The sequence below is a fragment of the Taudactylus pleione genome, unplaced genomic scaffold, assembly GCF_031769625.1.
Source record: "Taudactylus pleione unplaced genomic scaffold, aTauple2 ptg000762l, whole genome shotgun sequence".
In the NCBI taxonomy this organism is placed as follows: Eukaryota; Metazoa; Chordata; class Amphibia; order Anura; family Myobatrachidae; genus Taudactylus; species Taudactylus pleione.
Genome location: NW_028285164.1, coordinates 4,177,338 through 4,190,369, shown reverse-complemented (window position 1 = coordinate 4,190,369; position 13,032 = coordinate 4,177,338). Strand labels below are relative to the sequence as shown.

Here is a 13,032-nt window from a genome sequence, read left to right as displayed (position 1 = left end):
TACATAACTAGCAAATGCCAGGTCTGGATCAAGTTGAAGAACAAATGAAACCTTGGAATCATCCACCTCTGTTCCTGTGTATCATGGAAGATTGGATGGGGTAAGAGCAAGAAGATATTAAGTAATCAAATAATGTATCTAATTCAGGCAGTAACAGCTTTAGCAACTCTGTTACCAGTGTTTCAGCAATCAGTGTAGTATCAAACTTATTATATTGATACACAGAATGAATTATGCTCAGCAAGAAATGAATCAGAACAATATAGCAACAGCAACATCCAATAATGTTGACACTAAAATATTAGATATAATATTAATGTGCACCACTAGGTGGCAGTGTTACAGCATACAACAGTGGTTCCCAAACCTTGAACTTTGGAACCTTGGGCAGTGCAAAACACAGGATTTCTAGAAGGGGGGGGGGGGTTGCAAATGCATGATATTACAAGTGTGACCAGTCCATGAAGAGGGCATAATTAGCACTTATCCAGCTTTAATATGCATCATACAAAGTGTTTTGAACTTTTGAGTGTCATAATTCCAGCATATACAGGATCAGCGATCACACTAAGCCATTATATGTGGCAGTAGGGCCATCCTGCCTGAGCTGAGTGTTTTTATTTGAGATGTGGGCACCATTCCAGGGCATGGGAGAAAGTCCGGGAGTCTGGAGGAGCAGCAGAAAAACCCAGCACTGCCCTGGACATATTGGCCTTGTTATACACTAGATAGTGTATTATTATATGGTATTAATAATTAACCCTATAGATAGTCTATAGCAGTGCACCCCTAACAGTGCATTTTTCCAGATCTCCTAGTTGATGCACAGGTTATTTATTACTGGCTGACACGTGTTAAAAGATCCACAGGTGGTGATAATTTTTTCATTTGTTATACTGAGAAGAACATGCAGCATTAGTAAAATTCTATTATATTGCTAATGCTATTTCTATTGTGGTCATGGTGTGGGCTGGGGAGGGGGTTTCCGGGCAACTCTAACCCCCCCCCAGTATATGCATATGTTGGGGTACCTCAGAACACGACTCAGGTCAAATTCTTTATGTTGAATGTATTGCAAATATGTGGACAAATAGAAGCACAAACCTGTCCACCACCACATAACTGACCCTAAGGATTACAGGTCAGCACAATTTACTTCACTTTACTATTGTACTACATTTTTCTCTGAATTTGTCACTACAAACTTAAACTTATGGGTGTTGTGATAACAATGCCGATACTCTAGGGCGCCGTGATTCAAAAAAGTCTGGGAACCACTGACTTACATTAGAGATCTCAGAAGTAAAACGATTTGATGCAGATTTTACAGAGCAATGTGAATGGAAAGTACAAAAACTGCCCTGGCACAGTGTGAGCAATGTACATACAAAACTAAATGAAAAACAATTATAACCCTAGCATGTAAAATAAAATACTGCAATACACAAGTTATAATGCTGCTGACCAGAATAAAGCCCAAACAATGGCACAGAAATTGGGGTATTTACCCAAATAGTCAGCACTGATCAGCAAATGGTGATAGTATGTGTTCAATGTGACATCAATACAGGGTTGGAACTGGGGGTGCGCGGGCGGTGCGGCCACACAGAGCGTAATGCCCTCAGCTTCTGCATCTGGCTAGTAGGGTGTCTGTAACTGCAGCCTGCAGCCAGAATCTATGCAGCAGTGCCACCTGGAGCATCCCTAGGACGCTCCAGATGGTCACAATGCTGCCCTTACAGCTGCCCTTACAGCATCCTGAGGATGTTCTGGGCATTGCTGCAATCACCGCTCCAAGTGCCAGGTGCAGGCCACACACCCTCCATGTGACATCATACTGAGGGGGCGTGGCCTGCGCAGGGAGCGCTAGCTACAGCACTGCATCAATATGGAAAATTTTTAAAGCCTCAATAACTGTAGAGTTTTAGCAATCAAGGCCCGTATTAAATTTGAGGTGAAAAGTTCAGACTTTTCGCCTCCTTCGCCTGTTTTCCAGGTGGAAAAGTATTGTGCGCATGCCCGATTATCCACGAATTCAGTTTCTATGGACGTGAAAACGGGCCCTGGCGAAACTGGAAGCGGCGAAAAAACCTGTCAATATTCGGGAAATCATCCTTGGCCCCCCTAAAGATGTGCAGATATGGGGGATCACTATGGGTACCCCTGTTTTTGCCTACTGAAGGGTTTTTAAATAGCCACGGCAGGTGCATAAATGCGCCTGTGAAAAAGGTGGTGAAGAAGAGCATTTAGGAATTTTTTGGGGAAAAATAACTATACCCATCAAATTTGGGGTACATGAAAATGGGTACAGGCATATTTTTAAGTCCCTAAAATGATTCTTACAAATTCTTCAAAAATGCACCTGACGCTACCACCCGCAATGAAGAAAACACCTGCCGCATATAAGGGAACCCCTCTGGAATCTATTTTCCTACTTTAGGATTTTGTTCCCCATATTTTTTTTTTACCCCATAATTCAAGTTAATTTTTTGGGGTGTCCCGATTTCAAGATCTCAAAAAAGTATCAAGAAATGTTTAATATAAAATGATTAAATACACAAATTAGATTAAATTGCACAAATACATTACTGTACAGACATTGAAAGAATAATACAACTTCAAAAGTATTTGATAAAATATGTAGTAATCACAAATAAACTCTGTCTAATAGAAACCCAATTTTGGAGCAGTTAGTTAGTAGCCTTTTAAGACCAAAAGCTTGATCTAGAGCAGGGGTTCTCAAACTTTTTTGCTCTGAAACCCAGTCTAACAATAAAAATTATTGCAGGACCCCAGCAAGTTACTGCAGAACGGCCGCCACACATGCAAGCAGACCATGCATGCACAGTAGCACTGAGGGAGCACAAAGCAGAAGTGAAGTGATCGCTAATGGGATCACTTAATTTCTTGCACATAGCAGGGTCGAGGTCCTTTCAAAGCCCTGTCCCTGCAAGGAGAGGCAGGAAGTGACTGGGAAGACAGTAGGTGACTGGAAAGGCAAAGGGTGACGTAGGAGGCAGTAACAGGGAGAAGCAGTGTGTGAAAGGAGAAACAGGGTGACAGGGGGGAAGCAGAGGATGACAAGGAGAGGCAAAGAGTGACGTAGGAGGCAGTGGGTGACAGGGGGAATCAGTGGGTGACGGTGAGAGGCAGATGGAGACGGGGGGAGGGAGTGTGTGACGGAGAGGCAGGGGGTGACCGGATAGACAGTGAATGACTAAGGAGGCAGTTGGAGGCAATGAGTGACATAGATGGCAGTGGGTGACAGAGAGAGGCAGAGGGTGACAGGGAGATTCAGAGGGTGGCACTGGGTAACGGAGAGGCTGTGGGTGGCAGGGAGAAGCAGAGGGTAGCAGTGGGTGATGGAGGTGGCAATGAGTGAAAGGGTGGTGGCAATAGGTGAGAAGAACCACCAGTGGGTGTCTAAAAAATGTTGGGGTTTTTTGCTCCCACTCCAAATGCCACACTGAGTGCTCCTCTCCTTCCTCCTCAGGCTGCTCTGCTGAAGTTTCTTCTCCATCCACAGCGATCATCGCACAATCTGTCATCCCCACCCTGGCAGCCACAGTGCTCCTCCCCTTCCACCCCCAGGCTGTACTTGCTTAAGAACATCTGACTTTAAGAGACAGTCTGGCAGCTGGCTCCCTCTGAGTCTGTCCACTGCTGGTGCTGGGTGCAGCTGCCTGTGTGTCAGCTTCTGCTGCTGCCGGGCAGGAGACGCTGAGTACCGAGGTGGGGTCGGGGCTGCTGGAAGGCAGAACAGGAGATGCTGAGCACCAGGATGGGGGCAGGGCTGCAGACTGCTGCTGGGCAGGAATATGCTGAACACTGGGGTGGGGGCGGAGCTGCTGACTGCTGCTGGGAGGGAGGGTAGGGGACTCTGAGCACTGGGGTGGGGGCGGAGCTGCCTGATAACTCCTCGGATCTCTCAGCCAATGATTCGAGGAGTCTGAAGTAGGGATGTGCAGGCTCGGATAGGTTATTCTGAAGTAACAGACAGCTTAAATGGTTTCAGACTCCTCAGATAACTGGCTGAGAGATCCGAGGAGTCATCACCCTGAAACCCATGTGAGTTGTGACCCCAAGCTGAGATGGCCGCGACCCACTTTGGGGTCGTGACCCACAGTTTGAGAACTGCTGATCTAGAGCCTATAGGACAAATAATTCTTATTCTTTCTTTCCGATTAAGCAGAATCCTTATTGCTTCTAAACAACTGGCAGTGAGTATCACAGACTGACTAAGCAGAACCCTTATTGCTTTCAAACAACTGGCAGTGGTAAGAAAGTAATTAGGAGATTGTAACATTTCCTCCTCAAAAGATTCACGATCTTAACATTTCTTGTATTATATGGGCTGCTATTCTGGACTGATTTAAAGGTCAGTAAATATGAAGAAGTGGAGTTTTAATTTAGCTGGTGAGATAAATTCTCCTTTTTGGAAAGAAAGAATAAGAATTATTTGTCCTAAAGGCTCTAGATCAAGTTTTTGGTCTTAAAAGGTTACTAACTAACTGCTCCAAAATTGGGTTTCTATTAGACGGAGTTTATTTATTATTAGTACATATTTTATCAAATACTTTTGAAGTTGTATTATTCTTTCAATGTCTGTACAGTAATGTATTTGTGCAATTTAATCTCATTTGGGTATCTAATCTGTTAATAGATATATTTTATATTAAAAAAAATTTTGAGGTCTTTCTGCGCTCCTTATTATTTGGTTAACAGTGGCTTTTGTTTACATTTAGAGTACCACAGATTTACTCTGTAGGAGCAGCAGAGAAATAATTAATTAGTAAATTGCTAAACCATTTTAATAATTTTATTCTTATAAATCTATATGCGCCCGAATTCTATGTTATTGTATTTTTTTTAAGCCTGCACCCCTAAACCCCAATTCTGTACTTTTTTTCGACTGGAGAAAAGTTATCCCCATTTTTTTACTAAGACTTTTCACACCGGCGAAAAGTCTTTGAAATTGAATATGGGGATAATTAAAATAGGCAAAAATGACGTCATTGGCGATAAATTATCGCCGATAATGGGTTGTCGCCTCAAATTGAATATGGCCCCAAGTATGCCCCAAGGAGCTATTTGTGCAATATGTAAAAAAAACTCTGTCAAACAGTAAGGCACATTATTAAGGTGATATATATCCATGTTTACCACTGGTTAGCTGTATATGTCAAATTACAATGAAATACAAAAATCAGGTAAATCAGCAACACTTGCCAACAGTGAAGTTTAGGATTAGATTATACCTCTACAAAACACCAAAAAATATCAGTCTTATTGAAACTTTGAAAAACCAGATTCACGGGTAATACAGTTGAGCTTCTTTCTTGCAATAGGTAGGATAGTGTGGCTGTCCGCAGAAATTATTCTCCGCTGAGTTGCACGGTCAGATCACACTGATAACTGGTAAATGTGAGAATCCAATCCAAACAGTGGTGGATTATACCTAAGGGCTGCGAGGCTGTAGCCCCCCCAGTAAAATCCTCCACTTCAGGGAGCCAGTGCAATCCGTGGCTGCACTGGCTACACTGTGACCTGGAGGCAGCTTTCTTTTGGAAGCGCCACCTGCGAGTCACGCAGAGAACATGTAGCCCCTGGGGGAGGAGTCTCTTCTGCTGGGACTGCAGTCGAAGCCGCTGCTCTTCCTTTCGGGCAGCTCTATGGGGCTTCTCGGGGCTGCTACAAATGCAGCCCCAAGAAGCTGGTCTACTGTTATGTGCATGCACGCCACTACCGCCGATCATGCGCAAGTTCTGGTACCTGACATTCTTTGTGCAGGCACCGGGGCCAGAAGCAGCTGCAGCCCACCTCAGGTAAGAGGGCAGGAGCCGCTGCTGAATCCAGATTTCCCCAATATGCTGTTTGATGGTGATAGCATGTTCCAATTACCAGTTCGTGCCAGGAGAGGGCAGGTCTTGTAGGTAAGAGGTGAGTAATAGAAAGAATAAAAGGTGAACACTAGATAGGGAATTGCTGGATAAAGATTAGGGTAAGGGGAGAAACACTAGGGAAGAAGGGGGAGAATCTGACAGACAGGGGAGAGACACAATTAATTCCCAGGAAAGCCATCTGTGGGTAGTAGGAAGGGCAGACTCACACTTCTTTGATGCAGCAACCAGACAGCAACTTCTCCTCTCCTCACTACAGTACTAGTAAGGGGCAGAGGCCGACCTGCCTGCATCACGCTAAACCTGCTTACAATCTAAGAAGTAGACACTGAGGCAATGTTTGGATGAAATTTTGGTCACAGCTTTTTTTCACCACATTAAAAATAATGCAGGGTAAGGAAAGAAGCAGTGGGCAAGGATAACGCTCCTCGTCACCACATTTTGTTTGAGACATAGCCTGTCTACCCAGTAGGCACCGCAGCTATGCCCCCTAATGAACTAGCCCCCTGGTGCCTATCACCATCGCTTGGCACTAGTGGCGTAACTAGGGTATTTGGAGCCCAGTGCAAACTGAAAAATGAAACACCCCATGTACGAGTGCCAAAGGCGCGTGTGCCAAAAATGTGCGTGGGCACATGACACAATGGGCGTGCCTACATTACACTCACCTCTTTGTTGTCACTCTGGGAACATTCTTTACCATTCCATATGCACCTTAATGCCCTGAGTAGTAGTGTCCCTCTTGCAATGCCCACTGTAGTAGTGCTCCTTATGCAATGTCTGACATAATTGTTATGTCCTTTGCTTCATCTGTACTTGTAAAGATCTTTTAATACTTCTTACAATTAAAATAGTTTCATTACCATTTTATACCACAAGTCTCAGTGAGTTTTTCTCACTATTTGGGCCCCATACTCACACGTACCTAACACTGTCACATAGTGTCCCTTTCATCCTGATACTGCGTTCCTTGTTTTCTGAGGTGACGGGAGCCGAGACAGAGGTGGCTATCTCTTTCCTTAAAAAGAAGGGACTGCAGTATCTTACAACATTCTGCCTAAAGTTCTTGCCGAGCCGGATATACTACATATGGGACTGACTATCCCCTTGGGATTCATTATGATATAACCATCGGAGTTTATTGAAATCATGTTTTGACTCTAAATTTTGAACATTGCTGGACAACACCCTAAAGTTTTTGCCTACCTGCACTGTTTACCATCTACCCACCACCAGGTTTATCTGCATGGTTCAAATACTGATTACCAATGCTCAGCCTCAAGTTTTTGCCCACCTGAAGTATTATTCCTTCTTCTTTATGTATAAGATATTAGTACATACTTTTAGAGTTCCTCATAATCATCAATATTATTGACAATATTACTTTCGACTATTACAATTATCACACTACACGTTTTAGTCTATTCATACATATAGACACCACAGAGCGCTCCCTCTAAGATTAACCTTTTAGATTAATCGATTTGTATATGCCAATGAGAGTCTGTCTGACTCTCATTGGCTGCTGAAACACACACATTGCCGCTGGGTAGTACGATTGCCGGCGGCAATGTGTGTGCAACAGTGTAGTGCGGACCGCACTCACTGTGGTCTGCATTACGGTGGCTGACTAGGGCGTGTCTGTACCATGGCTGGTGGCGCCACCTGTCCCATGGCACCCAGGGCACAAGCCCCGGTGGCCCTGCCCTAGTTACACCACTGCCTGACACACAGCCCATGGTCCCAACTATCCAAAGCTGGAGCCAGACATATAGCCATTCACAGAGGATAAAATCTGCAAACCTCTGCTGGCTCCCCCATTTCCTATGCCTTGCACACCGCTTTCTTGCCACATGAGGTTGTTGGGCCACCTGAGGACTGAAGCCCCACCATGCAATCTACCACTGCCAGACTCCTTCCAGTGTCTCCTGTGCAGCCTTAATTGAACAGACTAATTAATGATGTCTGACCAGAGCACTCTCTCACCCGACATCTTTATGTTGCATAACGCTGCTGCCATGATAAGCTATAATAAGCCTGGGAATGATGCTTTCCAATATTATACTCACATGGTACAGACACTCCTTTTTCCACTTAGGTGTATATATATCAAGCCCTTTTTACTCAAATTGATCTTTAGTAATGGGGCTAAGGGCCTGATTCAGACCTGCTTGCTAAGGCGCGATCGCTTGCTGTGAGCGATTTTCTCTCATCTCCGCATGCGTATAATTCGCAGTGCGCGTGCACAAGCCATTTGTAGTGAACTGATTTTGGTTGCTCGCAAGCCACTGTCAGGTCGCTGCTTTGAGTGACAGATAGCGTCGTTTGTGGGTGGTAACACGGGAAGGTGCTTGTGAACGGGGGAGTGGCTGTGCGAACGCAGGCGTGTCCGGGTGCCAAAATGCAGTTTAAAGGGCGTGCATAATTAGCAAAGTAGCGTAATTGTAAACGTCACCTGCATGTATTTAAGCCCGCACTGATCGCAGTGCTTGCGGCGGGGAAAGGCAACCCCAAGGGCTGCGAGCAGCTTCGATGGCTCACGATGGTCCTGATTAATCCTTCATATCCCGGAGATGACGTGTGTTGTGAGAGGCAAGGGGGCGTCTTCAGACACTTACGAGAACACTTGCTGTAGTTCGCTAACACACAGAGGGCGTCCTTACGCGATGCAGTGTGAGAGCTTAATTTAAATATCCGGCCCCTTTTTGCCAGCAAGCGATCGCATCTTGCGAGCGGGTCTGAATGAGCTCCTAAAAGCAAACTGCCGAAGGCAGAAATATTCTAGTAATTGGCGACAGCCGTCTGACCCCTATGCCCCAAGCGCTCCTAGTTCCCAAAGGCTGCTGTAATCATCAGATGGCAGCAGCCCCATATATATGGTATGTAGTATGCTTTTACCTAACAAATTACATACTGTTTGTAGTGTGGATCATTTGTGAATTCAAGCTAATTCACTACAAACATACAGTACATTGGGGTCAATCCTATTAGGTGCGATGATCGCGGCAGTGGACGCACTTTACGGCAGCCCAGATTTGCCTAATATTGCTTGTAGTTCCATAGGGCTCCAAGCAAAACTATGAGAACCCAGGCTCGGGTTGGGTAGCGAAGGGTGCGAGATGTGGTGCCGTTGCCGGTGTTTAAATGCCGTCGCAATGGCACATCGCACCCTTTGCACCTAATTGGATTGACCCCATTGTGTCTCTTTGACAACTCATGTATGCAATTTGTTTCTATTTTAAAAGACTAACTGCTGCAGGGATATATACTGTATGTCTTAAATTAACTTAGTACATCATCCACAACTGCTTTGTACTATAACTAAGTATAAATATAACATATCTTTACATCTACCCAATACCACATATGAAAAATATTTGAGTACTGAGTGGACATGTGCATTTATTGTCTGCTCAATATCCCTGTACTATAACTCCCAGCACATTTATTATAGGATAGTGCAGATGTTCTGCTAATTTTCTGCAGACTTTTGAGGCTATTGAAAGACAGTGATACTAAGCGGACATAAGTACTTAACATATTCAATTACCAATCCCTGCACAACAGTGTAAAGCAGTTAATACTGCTAGTAAACAGATTATTGGAATCCTAATATCTAAAAGAACACTATTTAAGAATAAGGTTGCATGATAAACCAGAATAATCTAAAGGATATAAATGAGTGCCAATTGCCTTGTTCCATAATACTGTATACAGGGTCAGTTATGCACATTTTCCACCAAAAACCCAGGTCTGACCCCGTTTACACTGTTCCTTTAATCCAGGTTATTACTAGGTCAGCCCCTTTCACACTGAACCTGAATCTGCCCTGCTAAACTTGTGAGGTCATAAAAAGTGGGAGGTGACTGCTCCACAACCACCAATCAGCTCATTCTAGGCATTACCCAGGTCAAATAACCCAGGTCACTCCATTTACACTGCACCATTACCCAAGTCCATCCCTGGTCCAACCCTGGTAGCTACCTGGATTGGTGTCACGACCAGGGTTTCCCGGCATAGGGGATGATGGGTATTACCTGTGAGGGCGCTGTGGCGTGGTCCTTCCGGCGGAGGGGCTGGTGCCTGGTGGTAGGCACTGTGCGAGGTGTTCCATATGCACTGTGTCATTCTGGCTGGGGTAAGTCTGGTGATGTTTCCATTCCGCTCTGGTATGGGCGCCGCCATCTTGCTTCTGGTCATGTGATTTAGTTGCTCCAATCCTGGCATGTAACATGCTCTCTCTGACCTATCACAATCCTGCAGTACTTAAGGGAGTTCAGAGCTCCCCATACAGTAGTTGCCAGTGCATGCTGTGAGAGAGTTCCTGAGCTCCTCAGACCTGTCTGTTCTGTGCTCACCTGTGCTCTTGTTGGATCCCAGCTTCCAAGCAGCCTGCACCGCTGGCACTGAGCGCTGTAGATTATAGCTTCATGCCAGAATTTATAGCGCATGCGTGGGTCTCCGGGAAAATGGCGCCTACACCTTCTTTCCCGGTGACATCTTTTCTGTGCATGCACAGATCAATGGAAAAATGGGCGCAGCCATTTTCCCAGTGAGTGTTTTGGGAATCGGCGGAGAGGTAAGTATGATTACCTATGGGTGCAGGGTGTGCGGTGTGGGCCCCCCTGGACCCAGGGGCCCGTGTGAACCGATCACCTTGCACCCATTATAAAGACGCCTCTGAGTTCACTCCTGTATGCTGGTTTACTAGTCCTCAAATCCTACAATAAGATGTCTGTAGCACAATCTGTTGGTAATCGCTGGGTCTTTCACTGTTTAATGATGCAGGAAGGTGTAGTCAGTAACTGGGGCTTACTAACCTCCATCTAGGCGTTTGCCTTACCCCCTCAGATGGAAGGTCCTACCCAATGATCTGAAGTTCCTCTCTTTGGTAACCGATTATGTAGGAAGAAGTACCCTGGCAATACCGTATATTGCTCACCAGCAGCTGTACTGAAGAAGGGAGCGCCTCCCTGCCTGCCTCCACTGGGAGGGAAGAAGCTGCTTGCTTGGCCGGAAGATGTCACTGGGACCAGCTTCACCCAGGACTCACTGCTGCCAAATGCCACTGCTGTCCAAGAGCAGCTCTGACAATCTCCAGTGACCGGGAACACCTCTCTGTCTCAGGAATGTGTGCTGCGTCTCACCACTCTTCTCACTTCTCAGTGAGCACTCTAGTTAGGGAGTCCGTGGCAGTTTAACTGTTGTCTCTGCAGAATGCCAGGTGTCCAGAAATTTCTGGCACTGCAAATCACATAAGAGTCTGGCCACTGAAGTAGGGTGGCAATATACTGTCCATTACCCCAAAAAAGTTAGCATTACTGCAGAGTCCAATAATTTAAATGCAAACAGTCCCCTTTAATACAATAAATTAATGCATTTAAATAGTATGGACTGCCCAAGACTACCCAACAGACTAGTGGGGTACCACAAAAGAGTTGTCTATTTTCAAGGCTACAGTATCAGTGTCATATTCAACAACAAAAAATCTCAATGCAAACGATGCAAAATGATTACACTACTTAATTTACATATATTATTTTAGAAAGGTCTGTGGAAAATTACTATAACCTCTCTCTTTCCTCAGCCCGAGAGAAGTTTCTAGAGAAACACCGTTTGGACCTGATAAGCAAAATAAACATGATAGATCCAGTCCTAGATGATCTCCTGGACCAAGGTTTGCTGGAACAGAAGCAGCATGACCACTTGAAGCAAGAAATATCTGCCAAAAAGAAAATGACTGCGCTGTTGGCTGTTGCTAGTGACTGGAGCGAAAATTCAAAGCAAATCTTCTATACGTCTTTGGAAACACACAACTATACCATCATTAAAGACCTGATAAGAGTTGATACGCAAGCAACAACGGAACCTACATCCCTCAGTAAGTATATGTGAGAAAATGTATTTAACATGTAATGCACTCAGCTTAATGGGGGTTTTTTGTTGTTCTTTCTCATATGTACAAATTTAATATTTCTTGTTTTCTTAACACATTGAGCTTATCTTACAGTTGTGAACTGATAGTAACATTTCAGTCTAAATGAAAACGTGTGTTTTTGTTTTGTTTCTTTACCTATAAAACCCAGCGATAGAACCACACTAGCTGAGACCCATATTTCCAGTACTGCAACTTCACACTCCTCGTCTTAAGCTATGTACACACGTAAAGATTTTCTGTCCAACCATCCAACTAGGTGATTGGTTGGTATGAAAATCTGGTAATGTATGAGAGCAACTGATGATCAGCAATTTGCTCCTAAATGCCAGAAAACAGATGAAAATGGCGTCAGACAAGTTTGTTAAATGTTTGATCTAAACAATTTGTTCAAACAACAGTTTTTGTCCATTTTCCGGCGTTTGGGAACAAATTGCTGATTGTCATTTGCTTTCATATCTTACCAGATTTTCATTCCATCCAATCAACTAGTTAGATGGTTGGACAGAAAATCTTTACGTGTGTATGCAGCTTAAGACCAAAAGCTGGAAATAGTTTAAAAGTGGTCTACATGGATGGATGCAGATGAAGCTAAGTGGACATCTGCAATCTCACCACCACATTCAGGGATTAGACACACAAAGTTATAGTAGCTTTGGGAATCATCAGGTGCAGTGATAATAGTGGATTTGCCAGAACCATTAGGCTTGTGACAACACCGTGTCCTCATACGGCACAAGATGTTGTCATGGCTGAGCTGCAGTTTATAAAGGTGCCTACACACTAGATGACTCGCAAATGATGCAATGTCGTCAATGATTTACCTTGAACACCCCGGCACTCCCGGACTGAGAGATAGTGCATACAACTGTGCAATTTGACAAATGACCTAACGATATATCATGCGTCATTAACGATTTCCAAGTCGTTAGGTCATGCACAATATATTGTTTGCAGTCCAAAACCCCTGACGATCATCCTAAGGCCAATTTCACATTAGCCGGTTTTGGCCGGGCGGCAAAAAGCCGTCCGGTTTTTAACCGTCAGTGAAATATAGTCATGCAGGGAATGTACTGGCTGCTTTCACATGGCACGGCCACGGCACGGTCGCCGTGTTATAGCCGGAGATATCTACTGTGCAGGATGGTGCCGTGCCGTGGCCGTGCCTATCCTGCGTGCCAGTAGTGTGAAGGAAAC

The 13,032-nt window shown here is 44.7% G+C and overlaps 1 protein-coding gene across 1 annotated transcript in view; it reads left to right on the top strand.

Moving 5' to 3' along the window:
- Positions 1–13,032, top strand: part of LOC148476929 (uncharacterized) — a 113,551-nt gene that overhangs the window by 34,391 nt on the left and 66,128 nt on the right. Inside the window, exon 4 of the mRNA XM_088457443.1 lies at positions 11,488–11,781. Coding sequence (XP_088313569.1) covers positions 11,488–11,781 — 294 coding nt within the window. The remainder of the gene's footprint in view (positions 1–11,487; positions 11,782–13,032) is intronic.